The following is an 18,884-nucleotide window of genomic DNA, read 5'->3' as shown; positions in this document are numbered from 1 at the left end:
GCTAGTAAATGGTAATCAGTGACTGACTCACGGGCTAGAGTCCTTCCCACCACTAGGTTATATAGTCTCTGGCCTCTGCCACCCACCTCATCCCAAGTAGGGAAGCACATTCAGAGTTGTAAAACAAAACTGCCTGCATGAAGCAGAGGCTGGATTAGATGTGACGTGCTTTCCTTCAGTGGTTAGGTTAAATTCTAAATTCTAAAGCCGAAGATGTTTTAGAAATAACAGTTCTTTGTAAATTCATGGAATTTGAGGTAAAAGTTCCTAACTCCTTTAGAGGTTTGGAAGCTGTCTAATTTCTATTACCTCCAGTAATACATTCCTTTGTGCTAATACTGCCACTCCTGAAGACTGAATTTACCTATCTTAGAGGGTTCATGAGCATCTTAATATAGCACTCTATTGTTTAGACATACTAATTGTTTTATATCATAATTATTTATTTATTGCTAACATGAATTCAAAGCAAGTATGCAGTTTCTTTTAGACTAGAGCAAATCAGGAAATCAAGACAATTGCCATCATCAAATCTTAATCTTCAGAGAACAACATCTCCACAAGGTTGGCCTGAAGACACTCAGATTCTACCAGTTTTTGAGGCTGTAAGAGAAGAACAGTCAAACTGTTAACCCACAACTACAAAAATGTTGTTAGTAGAGGATAGAGTTGTTCTGCTTTGAATGACACAAACCTTGGAACAGAGAAATTACGTCATTCAGGAATTACCAACCAGTTGCAACAAGTTTTAGGAAATAGTTAAGATTTTTGCTTTAAGATGAATCACTTGGCTCTAAGCATAGAGTCTAAAACAGGAAACAGCAAGCCTAATGCCAACCCCGTTCCCCTCATCTCTTTAATTTAGAATCCCAGTGCCATGACTAAACTAGAAGAGGTGCCCCTTCTTTTCAATCAGAATTATGGATTAAATGGAAAACCACCACTGATGCCAGTGTTTTAAGAAATTATCTGTAAACCAACTTTCTTGAACAGTGCTGATACAATTTTAAATTAATAGCCTTTAAAAAGCATGAAAAAGATGTAATATTTAGATATTTGCATTATTCAGTTTATTGGGATTGGCCACGGGATGAACAGATGCACTCTGAACAGGAATGTGATGTTTGCGATGGAATCTCAAGACCTTTTCAAATTTGAATCCAGAACAAGTTAAAAGTTTTGACAGGGTGAATTGTAGCCCCAACACGTTAAAGAAAGATACTCACAGTTCCATATTTAAGTAGTGTAGGCACTGCAGTTACTTTTAAATTTTTTCTGAAGTCATTATTTGGGTCTTTCCAGCTATTTCGAAAAGAGGAAGTGATCATGAAAAACATTTACTTGGTTTCTTACGTGTTGTTTAATATTTTACATATTCCTAAATTTAGTCTTTTAGCTATTGTTTTTGTTGTAAACATTTAAAAAAAACCCGAGGACTGACTTATCTATTCCCCCAAATAAAATTTTTCATTTGAAGTGTGATCAAGATATAAAATAAATGTAAAGACAATTAAGTTCTGAACTAACACCAGCCAAATTCATTGAATTAGCCTTACCTAATGCAAATGGCTGAACATTCAAAATTTTTATTTGTATTTAATGTCTTATCATTGCTGGACTTAACTACCTTAGAAGGTAGAACCTGAGTCCCAAGGTCCTTCCCGTCTAAGTTTGCGAGTCTCTAGTTCATGTCTGAGAAACAGTACACATTGCTACTTACTAAGGTTTTTCTCCTACTTGGCAGTAGATGAACACACATCCTTCACAAATATGCTTCAGCCCCTCTCGGACGACTGGTTCAGCTTTCAAAAAGTAGATATAAAATAATCATGCATCAACTGTACAATCAGGCACAGATACACAGTGTTCCTTTCCCCTCCCCTCAGTGTTGCCAGGAACTCAGACTTTAACCTACACTTAACAGAGAAGATTAACAGAAGTCAGGTATTCTGATTTGAGAGCCACTGATTTGTCGCCACGCCACAGCGCCCATAACAATGGAAGGCATAGATATTTGCTGACATCCAAAGGAGACCAATTCACGTCTACTGTAAGACATTAATCATAATGGGACGTGAAAAGTTTTAAAGGACTGGATTCCAAGATTATATGGGTCGAATGGTAGGAAGAGCACTTGGGGCGGGGAAGGACTTCACAGCAGGAGAGAAGGGAACAAGGTAGGAGAAGGAGGCAAGATGACAGCTCTGATCGCCCTGCAGATCTCCGGGGGCAAGACTCCCTCTGCCTCTCCCCAGCCCCGCTCTCTATAGCCTCGGCCTTCCCGTCATTTCCTCTGGGCGGCAGCCCCCGAATCCCGGCCTCACCCTGCACGCAGTCGGGGCACCAGCTTTTCCCTTCGGCGTCCTTAGAACCGGTGAAGTAGGCGAAAATGGTCTTGCCTTTGTGCAGCTCCACAGCCCGGCTGAAGTCCTCGAAACCGGACACACTCACCTCCTGGTAGTGAGCCATCGGGGAGCGGGCCGCGGACAGCCGGCGGAGCCTTTGGGTCGCACCGCCGGGAGGCGGGGCCCCACGTGGGGCGGGGCGGGGCGAAGCTGTTTCCGGGTGGTCTAAGCAGGGCGGTGCCTAGAGGATCCCACAGAGCTGGGAGGTGCTACGGGAGCCTCTGAAGGCCATTCCTCATCCGTACCGTCTTTCTGCTCGTACTTCTCCGATCTTTCGGTGCTGGCTCCATTGCGAAACCGAGGCCTCTGCCCTGATCTGTTCTGGGCCCCAGCCCCGTGTGCAGTGGCTGCAAAACCTCCCGCCATGCAGCCCCTGGACGCTTAGGTGGTTTAGGCTCCCTAACGGCTCCCAAGCCGCCCCGCGCCGGTTGCTATGGCGACTAGGCGAGCGGCCGGAAGCGAGGCCTAATTGGGACCCCCCGCCCACTTCCCAGTAGCCGCGCCCTGCCTTAGGCCAGGTGGGCTCGGGCTGGCGCTGGGGGGATTCTGGGAAGCTGCGTTAGGAATCATGGACCTGGGGGAGAGCAGGCCCTGACCCGGGGCAGATCCTGCCGCTCGTCGCCCCCAATTACCTATTCTCCTGCCTAGGCTTTGGGGGATCCGGGACTGGGGGGCGGACGTGCAGGGCTGGGCAGGGGTGGGGGGCTGGGAGGGAATAAGGCTACGAGGTTGGAGCTGAGTGTGTGAGTGCGTGTGTGGAGCAGCCTTGGGAACAAGGTGTTAAGACAAAGTGCCCTGGGGCTGCGTTGGGGGAGACGGCAATTGTCCTCGAGCCATGAGCAGGGCGGCTGGCCGTGGGGCCTTGCCGAAGCTGCGCAGGGGCGAGCGGGTGGCAGAGATGCCAGGCCGCGGGGTGGGGCCCGGCAGGTCGGGGCGCGGAGCTCGGCGGCCATGGGGGAAGAGATGGGGTGCAGGGACGTCCCGAGGCCGTGGATCTAGTCGCCGGGTGAGGTCCTCGGTGTGGGAGACGCGCTGTGTGAGTGCAGAAAGGCTGCAGGACTGTCGGCAGCCACGGCGGAGAAGACGAGCGGCCGAGACAGTTGAGGCCGAAGGGGCGAACGAGGCTTCGGAGACACCTGGCCCTTCAGGCTCAATTGAGGCTGCAAGGGACCCTGGGGCTGTGTGGGTGAACGGGGCCGTGGGGGAGCCCCAGGTGGTGGGGCCTGCCGGGTCCGTGTGGGCGACTGACATTGGGGAGGAGGAGGAGGCACTTGATAGGAGTCCTCGGGGCTGTGAGAGAAAAGGTCGTCCGGGATCTATGGGGCGCGAGAGTATTCTGGAGCTGTGGTTGAAGGTGCAGGCTATGAGGGCAGCTTTAGGATGTGGGGAAGGAAGCAGAGTCGAGCTCCATCCTGTGCCTGCAGGAGAAGGGCCAGTTGAAAGGGGTATACCTGGCCAGGCTTCATGGATAGAGACCAGCCGCCGTGGCCTCACAGGACCGTGGGTGAAAGGACAGGCTAGGACAGTCCCCCAGGCCTCAGGAATATCTGCAGCTCCTGACGTAGGGCCGGATTGTGAGAGGCCCTCCTGCTCCTGTGGGCAGGGACAGGCTGTGAGGGTGCCTTCTGTGGGGGTGCCTGGGACTGTGGAGACAAGGTCTGGGATTGCGCCACACTTGCTGGGGAGAGGACAAGCGGAGGGGGTGCCTGGAGCTGTGGAGGAGATAGGTTATGGCGCTGCCCCAGGCCGGTGGCCAAAAGCACCAACTATGGGAGTTCCTGGGGCCATGGTGTGGCCTGAGGCTGTGGAGGTACCCAGAGCTGTGGAGGGAGGGAGAGGCTATGGGGGTACACCAGGTCTGTGGGAGAGGGGTCTGTCAGTGCAGGTGCCTGGGGCTCTGGCACAAGAGGCAGTGTGTGGGGATACCCTAGGCGTATGGGGCAGGGCACAGGCTATAGGGGTGTCCAGAGCTGTGGAGGAGGAAACTCCAGGCTTGTGGCGGAGGAGACAAGCTCTGGAGGATGTAGGCCCTAGGGGTATCCCTGGCCTGTGGGGCACTGGGCAGCCTGTAGAGGTGCCTTGTTCTGAAGAAGAAACTAGACATGGTGGTGACCCAGGATTTAGTGAAAGGGGACAGGCTGTGTGGGTAGAGACAGGCTCTGGAGGTGACCGAGGGCCATGGGAAGCTGCACAGACTGCAGAGGTATCTAGTCCTGATGAGCAGAAGGCAGGTCCTGCGGTTGCTCCAGGCCTGTGGGGTGTAGGACAGGCTATGGGAGTACCTAGGGCTTTGGGGAAGGAGACAGGCTGTGGGAATGTCCCGGGTGTGTGGGGAACAGAACAGCCTGTGGGGGTATCCCAGGCTGGGGTGGTACTAGGAGCCATGGGCGAACATGGGCAGTATGGTGGCATCCCAGGCTTGTGGGACAGGCAGCAGGCTGTGGGGGTACCTTTGGCTGATGCAGTGCCAGGGGTTATTGGGGAGGAGACATGCTGTGGGAATGTCCTGAGTCTGTGGGAAAGGAGGCAGGCTATGGGGGAGCAAGAGGCTGTGGTGCCCACAGCTTTAGGGGTCTCTGGGTCTGTGGATCAAGAGACTGGCTATGAGGATATTTCCTGTTTGTGCAGGAGGAGACAAGCTATGGGCTTGCCGGAGACAGTGGGGGTGTCCGAGGCATCTGGTATGCCCAAGCACAGGTGTGCTCCAGCCACAGGGCTGCCTGCAGCTATGGATGTGCCTGGGTCGGGGAGGGTGCCTGCTGCTGTGTGGGTGTCTGGCCCCATGTGTCCGGAAAGCAGCTCTAGTGATGTCTTGAATCTGTGGGAGAGAGTTCAGACTGCCAGAATACCCGTGGCTTCAGGGGTCCCTGTGTCCCCCGAAGAGCTGTGGCCTGTGAGAGAGGATGCTGGTTCTGCGGCTTTTCCAGGATCATGGGGAAGGAGACAGGGTATTGAGGTTCCCATGACTGATAGGGTTTCCGCGGCTCCTGAGGTACCTGGACTTGTTGGGGAGGAGACTGGCTCTGGGGGTGTCACACGATCGTGGAGGAGACAGAGTGCCAGGGATCCTGTGGCTGCTGAGGTGTCCATGGCTTCGAGGGTACCTGGTCCTCTGGGAGTGGAGACTGGCTCTGGGGTTTTCTCACACTTGCCAGGAAGGAAACAGGCTCCCGGAGTACCTGTGACTGTAGGGGTGCCCGTGGCTCCCAGGCCTGTGTGGGAGGAGACTGGTTCTGGAGGTGTCTCAGGCTTATGGGGAGAGACAGAGACAGTGCAAGTATTTGCAGATGCCAAGGGTCCCACAGGAAGGGTGATGCCCGCCACCGCCAGGATGCCTGGGCCCAGAAGGGAAAAGATGGGTCCTGGGGGCATCTCGGGCTTGTCGGGAGGGAAACAAATGGCGGGGGTACCCATGGCTGTGGGACTGTGCACAGCCACGGGGGTACCTGGGCCTGAGGGGGACGAGACAATCTCCGGGAGTCTCTTGGGCTTATCGGACAGAAGACAAACTGCTGAGATGCCTGTGGCTTCTAGAGTTGCCATGGCTGTGGGAGCACCTACAGCTGCTGGGGTTCCTGTGCCGATGGTGGGTGATCCTAACTCTGGGGATGTCCCAGGTGTATGGGGAAGGAGACCGGCAGCTGAGGGGCCTCCTGCATCCAGGGCTCCAGGACCCGTGGACAGGGCGACTGGCTCTGAAGGTGTGTCAGGCATGTGGAGAAGGAGACCCGATGGAGTAGTCCCTGAGGCTGTGAGGGTACCTCTGTCTTTGGGGGTGCTTGCAGCGGTGGGAGTTCCCATGGCGGGGCGTGTGCCTGCTGCTGTGTGGGTGACTGGGTCTACTGGAGAAGAGGCGAATGCTGCTGTCTTGGGCCTCACAGTGGTGCGGAGACCGTCCACAGAGGGCCCAGGGGCTTCAGAGCAGGAGACAGGAGGGAGAAGTGTCCTGGGGCTAGCAAGGAGGAACCTGGCCTCTGGGCCGTCTTACACCTGTGGGCGTGGGGACAGGTTATGGAGCTGCCCAAGGTCTGTGGGGGAAGAAGCAGACTATCAGAGTGTGCCGGGATTCTCAGGTACAGGAACGGCTGCGGGGGTGAATGAAGCCGTGGAAGTGCCTCCTGTTTCAAGGGAGGAAACAGGCCTTGAGCATTCCAGGGGTCACCTGCAGCAGAGCAGCAGGAGACAGACGGGAGGGGTGTCTGGAATCAGAGTGAGGGGGAACAACTTGGGAGAAAATTGTGTGGGGGAGGACAGATTGAGGGGGGCATTCCAGTAGTATGTATAGGGAACAAATTGGGGGGGATCCTGGGACTCTGGGAGGGAACAGTTTGGTGGGAGATTTGTCCTGAGTTGTGGATGAAGGTACAAGCTGTAGGGGTGTCTCAGGATGTGGGAGAGAGATCCTTTGTGGAGAGGTCCCACAGTATGTGGTGTAACAAGTTGGGTGGTTTCCTGGAACAATTGGAAAGGGACAGGTTGCAAAGAGAGACATGTCCCAGGACTTTGTACAGGGGAACATTTTGGGGGTGGGTATCCCTGGACTCTGTGTGTTTGTGTGTGTGTGTGTGTGTGTGTGTGTGTGTGTGTGTGTGTGCAGTGTCACTTAAGGTATCCTGGAACTGTGGGGATCACCTAGTTTTTTTCCTGTGGAGAACGGATTATTAGGCCTTTGGCATCCTAGGGGAAGTGTTGACCACATAAATGTTGCAGACGCCCCCCAGGCCCCTTCCTCCAGCCCCTGAGCTGTGCTGATAACCAGGCCAGTCGATGGCCTCGCTCATGTGCCTCCTCCCATCTTCGTTTTTGATCGTGTCTCCACAGCCTTAGAAATAAGGAATCTTCTACAACTGCCTTTATATTCCTTCAGATGTATCTGTCGTTAAGCAAATGCAACCTACAAACGTTGAGCTTATTCAACAGCTTAAATTAAAACCTGAATTTCCCAATTGATTTACTATGGGATTCTTTCAGAGAACAAGTTCCCCAGTACATTTAACACTAGTTAGTTCATGGAAAAAGTCAGCTTAATTCCACAAATACTGAGTTAAATTGTCCGCTATGCTCAAAGCACTGTGTTGTGGGAAATATCAGAGAAGAGCAAGACAAGGCCCTTACCCTCAAGGAACCTTGTTTAGCTGGGAAGATGGGACATATGCCTGTGAAATAGGTAAATAACAACCTGACACAAGTGTGTGATCAACACGGGATGAGTACAGGGATAATAAAGTGTATATCAGGAGGCATTCAGGATGGGGAAAGGCAGTGATAAGAGTACCCCATAATGGCGTACACGATGCTGTCACATGTTGTATTTCACTGTGTATCGGATGGAGGGAAGATGGGGAAATGGAAGATTTAGAGAGGTCATTCCGCTAGTAAATGGATCCTGGCATAAATCTAGGTATTCTGATCCTGGAGGCTTCCTTCGAGTCATTCAGTCATGTCCTTTGGAGCTACCTAGTAAAGTATAACTGCTCTTTGACAAGCGGTTAGGACTTACTGATGTAGACTGTCCGTAAAACTGCCGAACTGGGAAGTGCTTATTTACCGTAACAGAGCCCTGTTTTCGAAGTAATGTCTTACTGGAGACTCTTGAGATTTGAAATTTAGAATGAAAAGGGCTCAAAAGATTTGTTACTAAAATAGTGTGTCCCCCTATCCTCTTGGGAATTTCAAAAGTGGAGTTGCTTTTGTGAATGGAAGAAACTCATTCCAGTCCTTAAGCACCTGCTCTTTAGTAGGAGGTCACTGTGGGCGACTTGGAGAGTATCGTTTCATGAGCATGGCACTCACTGTGTTTTACTTATTCTTTCCCTTTGTGTGAAGACGCTTGGTCTGAAAGTAGCTTCTTTGCGTTTTAGGCAATGGTTTTAAAGAAGCACTGTCGGCTGAGGACTAGGCTTCCACTATTGTTCTGCGCTGTCTGACATGATGGGACCAGGCCGACAAGCTTCAGCCTGTGTTCATCTAGCATCCGGTGTCCAGCTGGAGGGGAGGAGTGACCCCACGAGACTTCAGACCCAGGTAGTTTTCCTTTTTTTCTTCATATTTTATTCTGAAACATTTTAAACATGAAAGTTGAAAGAAAAGGACAACAACACCTTTTAACCCTACTTCTAGTTTCAACAGTTGTAACAATTTGTCCTGTTTCTTTCTTTCTGCCCATCTCTAAAATGCTTGCAGAACTGAAGTAAGTTGCAGATATCATGACACTTCACTTCCAAATATTTTAGAATACTGATCCTAAAAATAAACTCTTCTACTTAATCATAATACCATTGTTATACCTAAGAAATGGACCCAAATTTTTTTCTAATATTACCTAACTAGTCTTTATTGAATCAATTGTCCCAAGATGTCTTTACCTCCAACATTGTTTTATGAAAATCTTCGAACATACAGTGAAGTTGAATTTCACAGTGAACACCTAGATTCCATTACTATTTCGCTGTATTTAATTGCATGTCTATCCCTGTAGAATCCATTCATTAATCCATCTTATTTTTTGACCTACATCAAAGTAAATTGCAGACACAAGTACCTATTTCAGCACGCATATTATATCCTATAATTCATTCTTTTTACCTTTTTATCTTTTGATGTAAATTTTTTATCTTAAATGAATACATTGAAATGTCTACCTCTTGCACATTTGCTGAGTTTTGACAAATGTATACACATGTATAACCTGTACTTCTTTCAAGATACAGACCATTTCCATTACCCCAGAAGGTCCTCTTCTGCCCCTTCCCAGTCAATCCCTACCCAGTTCTCCAGAGGCAACCACTTTCTGATCTTTTTTTTTCCACCACAAACCAGTTTGTCTGTTCTAGAACTCATATAAATGGAATCATATACTATGTACTCTTTTGTAGAGGGCTTCTTTCATTGGTTATAATGTTTTTAAGATTCATCCATGTGTTACATATATCAGTAGTTTGTTCCTTTTTAATACTGAGTAGTATTCATAGTGGGAATGTACCCGCAGATTGTTTCTCCATTCTGCAGTTGATGGATACCTGGGCTGTTTCTAGTTTGGATTATTATAAATGAAGCTGCTATGAATATTCTTGTACAAATCTTTTTGTAAACATGTTTTCATTTCTCTTGGGTAAATGCCTGGGAGTAAAAGCTCTGGGTCGTAGGGGTAGGTATATATTTAATTTTTAACAAACCAACAGAGCTTTTTCCAAAGTGGTTTTACCATTTTACATTCCTACCAACAGTAAAGGAGAGTTCCTCCCGTTACTCCACATCTTTGCCAACATTTAGTGTTTTTTAAAAAATTATGGCCATTCTGTACGTTACGCAATGGAGGATTACCCTGCTATAAAAAAGAGTGACATATTACCATTTGTAACAACATGAATGGACCTAGAGTGTATTATTATAAGTGAAATAAGTCAGACTGGGAAAGACAAATACCATATGATCTCATTGATATGTGGAATCTAAAGAACAGAATAAACGCGCAAAACAGAAATAGACTCATAGATACAGAGAACAAACTGATGGTTACTAGATGGGAGGTGGGGGTTGGGGGATGGGTGAGAAAGGTCAAGGGATTAGGAAATACAAATTGGCAGTCACAAGGATGTAAAGAACAATATGGGGAATATAGCCAATAATATTGTAAAAACTGTATGGTGTTAGATGGGTACTAGACTTATCGGGGGATCACTTCATAAATCTTATAAATGTCTAACCATTATGCTGTACACCTGAAACTAATATAAAATTATATCGAATGCCAGCTAGAATTTAAAGAAAAAGAGTCACGGGATATAAAGCACAGTATAAGGAATATAGTCAATAATGTTGTAATAACTATGCACAGTGTCAGATGGGTAATAGACTTATTGGGGTTATCACTTTGTGAGGTATATAAATGTCTAATCAGTATGTTTTCTACTCCTGAAACTAATAAAAAAGATGTCACAGAAAGGTAGTTTTATTGTATATGGAATAAGTTAATGTTTTAAATACAAGGAATTTTTAATACTGGGGGTACCAAAAAAATGTATACAAGTGGGCACTTTGATCAAGGTTTCTCAAGCAGTAGTTCGCCGTAATCAGAAGTATCTGGATGCTGATGGTAACCTCTCTGAGTACCTGTTGTAATGGCAGAATGTGACTTGTATTCATCTTTTTTTTATCGGTATATATTGAGTATTACAATTTTAATAGTTTTTTCCTTTAAAATGTATACTTTTTTGGCACCATCTGTATATGTTTGTATGTTGCAAAATGAGTGTTTAAACAAAGTTTTAATAAATTGCAAAACAAAAATTATAGGCATTCTGATGGATGTGGTTTACAAAGAAATTTTTGTTTTTAATTTGACATAATTTCAGGCTAACAGAAGAGTTGCAAGAATGGTACACTGAATTTCTGGAAACTCTTCTCCCAGGTTCCCCAAATATTAACATTTTATTACACCCTCCCACCTTCCTTCCCTCCCTCCTCCCCTCTTTTCCTTCCACACTTTTTCCTCTCTCTACACACACACACACACACACACACACACACACACACACACACACACAATTTCTAAACTGGTTAAGATTTAGTTGCAGACACGATACCCTTTTATTCCTAAATACTTGTATGTGTATTTACTAAAAATAAGAATTTCTCTTATATAATCATACTACAGTGATGAAAATCAGGAAATTACATTAAAATAATGCTATCCTATAATCTACTGACCTTACTGAAATTTTGTTAGTCATCCCCAAAAATGTCGTTTGTAGCAAAAGAAAACCCAAGATCATATTTCTTTAGTTTCCTTTAATTTGAACAGTTTCTGAGCCTGTATTTGTATTTTGTGACATTTTTGAAAAATACACGCCAGTTGTTTGAGGATTTTTCTTTCAATTTTGGTTTGTTTGACATTTTCTCCGAATTAAATGCAGGTTCTACGCTTAGGGTGGGAAAATCACTGACGTGATGCTGAGTTCTCAGTGTGTCATATCAGGAGATACATGCTGTCAATTAGTCCCATTACTGGCAGTGTTAACTTTAATCATTTGATTAAGGTGGTGCCTGCCAAGTTTTCCGTTGTACAGTTACTCTGTTGCCTTTTATAATTGAAAATATCTCTCTTGAGATTATGTTAATATCTTTTTACTCTGCAGACTTTCATCTACTAGTTTTAGCATTCATTGATGATTTGCCTTAATCAATTTATTATGATGGTTGGCAAATGGTGCGTTAATTATTTATGTATTTATTTGTTTATATCAGAGCAGACTCCCACATAGAATCTTAACTTTATGCAGTAGGTTATAATCCTTTACCCTCAGTATTTATTTTTATGTTCAAATACATATTTTGATGTTCAGATGGTCTCCGACTAGGCCTACTGGACTCCAGTCTTTCTTTCACATGTTTTCATCAGTCTGACTACTTTTTGGTATAAAAAGATATTCTGGGCTTAGCATATTTTTTCCCTGACCCAGTCCTGGAATCAGCCATTTATCCAAGGAGACTTCTTCCCTTTAGCGGATAATGGAATTTAGAAATCAATATCTGGGTAATAGATATGCTCATTGATTCTCAGGTATCATTCTTTCTAGGCCCTGTCAGGGGATGTAACTGGCAAATAGATGTATATACTTGTGTACCCATACATACATTCATATTCACACTCACACCTGTATGCCTCCCTCTCTCTCCTGTCCCTTCTCCTCTCTCTCCGTTCTTCCCTCCCTTTCTATGTGTCTGTCTGTGTATCTGCCCATCTGTCTGAGTTCACACAGACATCTCCAATTCCAATTCAACACTTTCCATATTTCTAACTCCCTTACTCAACAGTGTGAAACCTCGCTCCAGTTATCCACGATGTACTTACTTATTTGCACAATCCTAGAATGTACAAAAATGTTTCAGAAGTTTGCTCCATGCCTCTGCAAAAGAGAAGCCTACAAATTAGAATTTACTATTTGTTTAGAGTACTTTTTATCTTTAGCCTATATAAGGTCATATAGTCCAAATGCTATGTTCAGAAATTAATTGGGTTAATTTTTTTAACCCTCACTTTTTAGTGTGGTTCTTTATTCATTTGAAATTCAGTTTGGTTTGTTGGTTTCTGTTAGTATTCATTTTCAGGGCTTTCCTTCATCCTTAATTTTATTTATTCCCTCCCTCCTTCCCTCTCTTCTTCCCTTGTGTTCTCCCTTGCTATCTCTCTAGTATATGTGAAACCTTAACATGGTTCCAAATATACCTGTACAAAAAGGTATATTCAGAGAAGTGTCATCCCGTCTCCCATTCCCTCTATCCTTTCCACCCAATTCCTACCCACACCCGATATATACCTAATCTTAATAGTCTCTGATTTTTCTTTCCTGTGTTTCTTTTTGCACAAATCATCAGATGCATGTACATTTTCTCGTGAAATATCTCTCTGCTTTTCTGAAGGGTAGTATATTACAGATACTCTTTTTGCACTTTGCTCTTTTCACTGCACAATATATCTGAGCAATCCCTCCATGTCAGTTCACAGAGAAATTCATAGAGATTGTCCTCATTCCTTTTTTACATTTTCACAATATTCCTTTGTGTGGACATAGCAAAGTTTATTCAGTCATTCTCCTACATGGGCATTTAGGTTGATTCTAGTACTTTGCAATTGTGAACAATATAGCAGTGAGTAATCTGTGCATAGGTACTGATGGGAGTGTATCTTCAGAAAAATTCCCAGAAGTGAGGCTGCTGAGACACTAAGTAAACATATGTAATTTGGTTAGATACTAGCAAGTTCCCCTCCCTAAGGTTGTATCAATTTGCATTCCCACCAGCACTGTGTGAGAGTGTCTGTTTTCCCACAGCCTCGCCAACAGCATGTGTGGTCATACCTTTCAATTTTGCTAATCTGTTGCTATTTCAGTGTTTTCTTTAAATTGTATTTTATGAGATGACCAACTTTTTATATGTCTTAGGGTCATGTTTATATATATGTACATTTTTGGTAAATTGTCTATTCATGTGTTTTTCCCACTTTCTATTTAGTTCTGATCTTTTTTCACCTTAATTTTTAAGATTTCCTTGTATGTAGGGAACCCTTTGTATTCACAAATATTTTTCTTCCAGTTTTCATTTCTTCTTTGACTTTGTGGTGTTTTTTTAACCGTAGAAAACAGGTAGCAGTTGTTTTTTAAATTATTTTATTGTAGTAAACTCTATCACTTTTTTCTTTTATTGCACATGGTTTTTGAGTCATAGTTAGAAAGCCTTTCCCTACACCCAGGTTAAAGAGGAGTTCACGCATATTTTTTTTTTTTTCTAGTACTTTCATCAAACCGCCCAGGTAATTTAGGTTGTTTTTATTAATACTTTGGGGGAAAAGACTTTCTCCACATAAGGCTGTAAGTTTCAAATGCTGTTCATCTGTCTGTACGCCCTTCAGATGGTAACTGTTTTTCTTTTTCTCTCTCATAACCTCTGCTAACAACTTTTTTTTATAAAATACTTTTCTGAAGTTTTACCACAATGGGTTTATTTTAAATAGACTCTTCACACACGTGATTATATAAAATACTTTATTGTGAGAGTTGGGGGGGCTGTTCCCTAGATAAAGGCATCACAGCACAAGCTTCATTAGTTCATCGTTGACAGGCCCAAAGCTATAGAATTGTTTGTTGCATTAGACCTAGTAACCCCAGAACAGATAATTTATCCCAAGGAAATAGTTTGAAAAGAGAAAAAAAAACACCTAAATGCATGGAGATATTAACACGTTGTGTACGGCGGGGTTTAAATCCCTCGTGAAAATTCTCGTGATCCATACGCAACGTGTTAATTGAAATAATATTTGAATTAGTGCAAAAACTGGAACAATCTAAATGTTTAATAGTAAGTTATAGTTAGGTTAAGCATGAAAAGGCCATTAACTGGATTTTGGAAATGTAATAATGAAAATGAAAACTGTGGGAATTTGGAAACATGCCTATCTTTGCTAAGTGAAAAAAATGAATTAAAACGTGTATCTACTATGATTCGAACAGACAGAAACTTAAGCCTGCATAAGATGGTGTAAGTGGGCTGTTTAGAGCAAGATGAACTGAGGTGCAGGAAAAAAGATGTGGTCCAACCACCAGATGAAAAATCTCAGCAAGACCCGAAGAAGCATTATCAAATGGCCTAGGTCCTATGTCTCTGTGTGGTGTATCTGGGAGCAGCTTTTAAGCATGCTCGTAATGGATTGTATTGGTCACTTGATGGAAGCTGATATTTTGAAATAGGACAGAAGTCCATCTCCGGGGAGTTGGGGAACTTACTGGTTGCTGCTTGAAACTTTCCGGGTTGACGTTTAGAGGAAGATCCTGGTATGCTATTAGTAAACAGAAGGATAATTCTATAGGTCAGAGTGATCGTAGGATAACAAAAGAGAAATACCTCTTAGCACTAATAATTGTGTGGGTGAAATTTTAGAAACTTGATTGTAGACATATACCAACTATGTAATATGTTGTTTTTCTAATGAGCGCTTACTTTTATTTATTTTTTTAAAAGAACCAGCTGCAGTTTAATAAGAATGTTCCTACACATTCAAGCAATTTGGCAATCCGCTATTCTTGCCCACATGCAATCAGAATTGAAAAACTGAAGCATTCGTACAATGAGTCGTACCATTGTAAAGATTTGGATTTTAGAGATGGTCCTGACCTAAGCAGTTCTGTTTCATTTTCTGTCATATCGGAAGAGAGACTTAGCTATGCTGTCCATCTAGCCAAAAGAGATGTGAAACGAAGACAATTGGAAGAACATATAAAAGCACATCATCTCAGAAGTCAGCCCCAAATCTCTCAGAGATGTGGACACACTAACCATAAAGTATCAGACCATAGGGTGGAAAGAAAGGAATCGAAGAGTCAAGAAGTCTGTCGTTGCAGCCACCAGCCGTCCAAAGTAGAAATTTCCAGCTCAGGTGCCAAGGTATACCTGTACACATCTCATCCAGGACAGTCAGATCTGACCATGCCGAATTTGCCAACCACCTGTGATCCAGAACTTCAGCCACATGCCAGGACAGGTGACCAAAAAAGCCTACGTGAACACAAAAGCCTGCTAGAAGTTCAGCGACTCCAGAAAGAATTGAGCAGTTGTATCCATAAAATTGAAGAAGTAACTATAAAAGGTGAGAAAAATTGGATTCTTCACTTTGAAGAGATGTTATGAGAGTGGGATAGTTCAAATATTAGACATCAGTAAAAGTAATTGCGGTTTAAAAGGTTAACAATTGCAAAAACCACAATTACTTTTGCACCAACCTAATATATTCCTTTGTGACCCCTGCCCCCATCAGATTTTACGCCCTCCTTCTGTCACTAGAGTGAGCACTCGTGACCAGACAACTGGACTTTGAGTTTGACTAATGTCTTTTTTTCTGAAGAGTTTGCTCCGCCCTAGCCCCTCTTTCCAGCAGAGGCACATGATAGGTCCTTTCCCATACGCTGTACTTGGTAATTGACCGACGTAGGGCCCAGCCTAGCAGTTGGGGTACCTGCTGTCTGAACCTTAGGTCTTCTGGCACCAGAGTGCAAATTGTCCTGTAATGTTTTGCTTCTTTATCCAGAAGTCCTTCTGACAAAATTATTTTTAACTTGTTTAGAAAAGAGCATAGTATATGTATATTGTAGAGGAAAGCATTTCTAACTTAGGTAACATTTAGATGAATACACAGCAGTGACAAGGGAAGTGGTGGGTATGTGTAAAATCTGACGACAGGTTAGAAAGGAAGGTGTGTAATCACCATACACTGTTTTCTGCAACTCTTCAGTGTTCTCTCTGCCTGCCCTTGCGTTTCCCGAGGGAATAGAGGATTGAGTCCTCGTGGAGAATTTAGGGTTACCATAGCTAACAAGTAGGGGATCAAGCCCAGCTGAGAACGCAAGGAGTAGGGAGTTGAGCATCCCAAGGAACTACCGTGCTAGGCTAGTACATAGTCTGTAATGACCTTTTGCGTTTTGAAATTAATTTATATTCGCATATGTACATATCTGCATGTTACATGAAGAAGTTAGGTGCCTTATAATAATACCTGTGGTTGAACAAGATAGAACAAACATGTACATTAGGATATTACAGCACAGGAAAAAATAAGGAAAGGAAAGATCAGATTTATTAGGGATGGACTACAGATTTGTTTTTGAGCTTTCTAGCAGCCAGCCAAAGGGGAAAATGTGATCAGTTGCAGAATTTACAAAGTCTAAAACAGAAAAAACAATTGTGGAAGGAAAATAATTATTGCACATAGTATTCAGGTCAGAAAAAATGTCTACTGTGGGTCTTCATAAAGCGTATGTTGTGTAATATGAACAATTAGAAAACATTCCTGTGTTGGGATACCAGGAGCGTCACGCTTGTTTCTTGTAGCTTTCCTCACTGTTGGTCTGTGGCAGGCTTTGGTAGAAGCCTTGCTCCCAGGGGAACAAAGCCACGGGACCCACTGCTCTGATCATGCGGCCAGCTACCGGGGGAAGCTTCAGAGCAGAGCTCCCCAAACTCCGGGGTTGCGTGTTTTTTAGTTTTGTTTTGTTTTGGTTAAAAATGCCAATCTGTCACAAATCAGTACTTTCTAGACTATCATAAAAGTGTCACGAAAAATGGCATATTGCTATAAAAACCTGTAAATGCGTACATTTGATTTCTGCACTTAGCTTGTTGTGGGCTGGTAATAGTTTGCGATGACCCCTATCTGCAGCCCACCCTTTCAGTAGCCGCCAAATACCCAATTGTGCTTCCCCAGTGCTGCTCTGCAGACTGGATGCATCAGAACCATCTGTAAGGTGAGCAGTTAAAACCCCACCTGACCTGCCACCACTGATATATAAGTATGTGAGTTGGCGTTTCTCCATGTTGTGCAGCCCCAACAAGAGACAGAAGCGGTTTGGCTTGTAGGCCCCTCTGAGACAGCGTCTGTGCCCACAACTCCTGATTTCAAATTTCTGATTTCTTCAAAACTATTTTCATTAGTTGAGTTTTCAATGAGTAAATATTGGAGATCTGAATTTCTAAAATACACCTATACTAATAAATACACCTATACTAATCGGACTTATGTGTTGGAGTTTTACATAAGAATTCATTTGTGTAAGCCTATTTGAAGACCACTGCCTGGGAGGAGTGGATTGGTTGCACATCCCTCAGGCAGTCTTCCAGAAACAATTTCTTTGAACTAACCTTTTGAAAATGTGGTGTATTTTCTGTGTATGCGAGGTTCTGCTTCCTGACAAATCTATAAAGTCTTTGGACATTCATATAATCTTACTATGCTGGAGAAAGGATTTCTCTTTTGGATTCAAGATAAGAAAGTGTAAAAGAAATCTTGCTAAACATAAAAATAGGACAATAAAGGGTTTTTGAAAACGTAGAAAGCATGACAGATTTCGGCTCAATATAAAGAATTCTAAAACAGCGAGAGATGCCTCACAGTAGACTAGGCTGTCCAGTGGGGTTTGGTTCAGGAATTCCTGCAAAGAAGGGTGCTCGACCTAGTGAATGGCTTCATGTCCCTTCCATCTCTGAGTCAGTACACAGCCCCACTCCTTCCTGATCTCTTGGCTGATGACAAATGACATGTGTTGTTAGGACAGCCTCATTTTTTCACCTTAAAAAATAGAGGTCAACTTTATTACCTCTTTGAGTAATTGAAATGTTTCTAAGTTTATGTATTTGGTTTATAATCCACTTATTTGGGGGGGGGGGGGTATTTTCAGATAGAATGGAAGAAGCCTTGGATCCAGACGAGGAGCGGCGAGTCCGTGTCAGGAGGCAGGAACAAGCTGTTCGTTCTGCCCGGACGCTCTATGTCCTCCAGCAGCAGGTACGGAAAGCAGGAGGGTCCCGCAGCACATTCAGCCTTGGCTGTTACATCCTCAAAGGTCCAGTTTTCCTTTTGTCTCAGGATTATTAGCACCAAAGTATCCTCCATGAATTCTGATGTGTTTGTGAGACTCAATTCCCTGAACACGCAAATGTTCTTATTCTTTTTGTCATCTGCCTTTTTGTGCGTTTGTGTATTATGTGTCTGTGCCCAAACTCCTTAAATAGTTAGTGGTTTTCAACTTTTTGGTGTCAGAGACTCTTGAGAAGCTACTAAAAGCCATGGGTCCTTTCCCCAGAACAAATGTTTATACAGCACATATTTTTGCAGATGAAGTCAAGGGGATCAGTTACCCTAAAACCCTTGGTCCCCAGTTAGGAACATTAGTCTTAGAAGAAAGGGACCTCGTTAGTTTTCCCATCTGTCTCATGTTTATAATGTACTAGAAGCTTAGTAATGGTAAATGATTTGATTATCTTTATTAAATAGTAAAGAATGAAGACCATGTTAAGGGTCTTTCAGGACACATTTAGAGGCTGATAAACAGACATTTATATTGTTTACATTACAAGTAGATTTTTTAAAATGTTTGTTCTAACTTTAATGCCTTACTCATTAGTACATCTTTAACTCATTTCTGGTCACTGAAG

General features: G+C 44.0%; 3 protein-coding genes across 8 annotated transcripts in view; 2 read left to right on the top strand and 1 right to left on the bottom strand.

Moving 5' to 3' along the window:
* KIAA0753 (KIAA0753 ortholog) overlaps positions 1-18,884 on the top strand; it is a 65,528-nt gene that overhangs the window by 5,822 nt on the left and 40,822 nt on the right. For 3 of the 6 annotated variants that reach the window (XM_019743807.3, XM_088801989.1, XM_088801986.1), the window contains exons 1-4: positions 6,755-7,572; positions 8,267-8,429; positions 14,922-15,546; positions 18,128-18,234. In XM_019743807.3, the coding sequence (XP_019599366.3) occupies positions 8,334-8,429; positions 14,922-15,546; positions 18,128-18,234 (828 nt within the window). In that variant the 5' untranslated portion in view covers positions 6,755-7,572; positions 8,267-8,333. Of the gene's footprint in view, positions 1-2,802; positions 2,924-6,754; positions 7,573-8,266; positions 8,430-14,921; positions 15,547-18,127; positions 18,235-18,884 lie in introns of those variants that run through there. The other 3 variants (XM_088801987.1, XM_088801988.1, XM_088801990.1) reach the window with 3 other exon arrangements.
* TXNDC17 (thioredoxin domain containing 17) lies at positions 423-2,691 on the bottom strand. Its single transcript, XM_019743812.3, has 4 exons — positions 2,325-2,691; positions 1,721-1,802; positions 1,227-1,302; positions 423-603 (listed from the first exon to the last, which is right to left on the bottom strand). The coding sequence occupies exons 1-4, from the start codon at positions 2,467-2,469 to the stop codon at positions 535-537; spliced, it is 372 nt and encodes a 123-aa protein (XP_019599371.1). The 5' UTR covers positions 2,470-2,691; the 3' UTR covers positions 423-534.
* Positions 2,930-6,691, top strand: LOC141568944 (uncharacterized). The gene has a single exon (XM_074320301.2). The coding sequence runs from the start codon at positions 3,241-3,243 to the stop codon at positions 6,679-6,681; it is 3,441 nt and encodes a 1,146-aa protein (XP_074176402.2). The 5' UTR covers positions 2,930-3,240; the 3' UTR covers positions 6,682-6,691.

This window comes from Rhinolophus sinicus, chromosome 12, assembly GCF_057876585.1.
Source record: "Rhinolophus sinicus isolate RSI-liver-muscle chromosome 12, RSI-T2T, whole genome shotgun sequence".
In the NCBI taxonomy this organism is placed as follows: Eukaryota; Metazoa; Chordata; class Mammalia; order Chiroptera; family Rhinolophidae; genus Rhinolophus; species Rhinolophus sinicus.
Note: the sequence above shows the minus strand (reverse complement) of the source record. Positions and strands in the feature narration are given on the sequence as shown.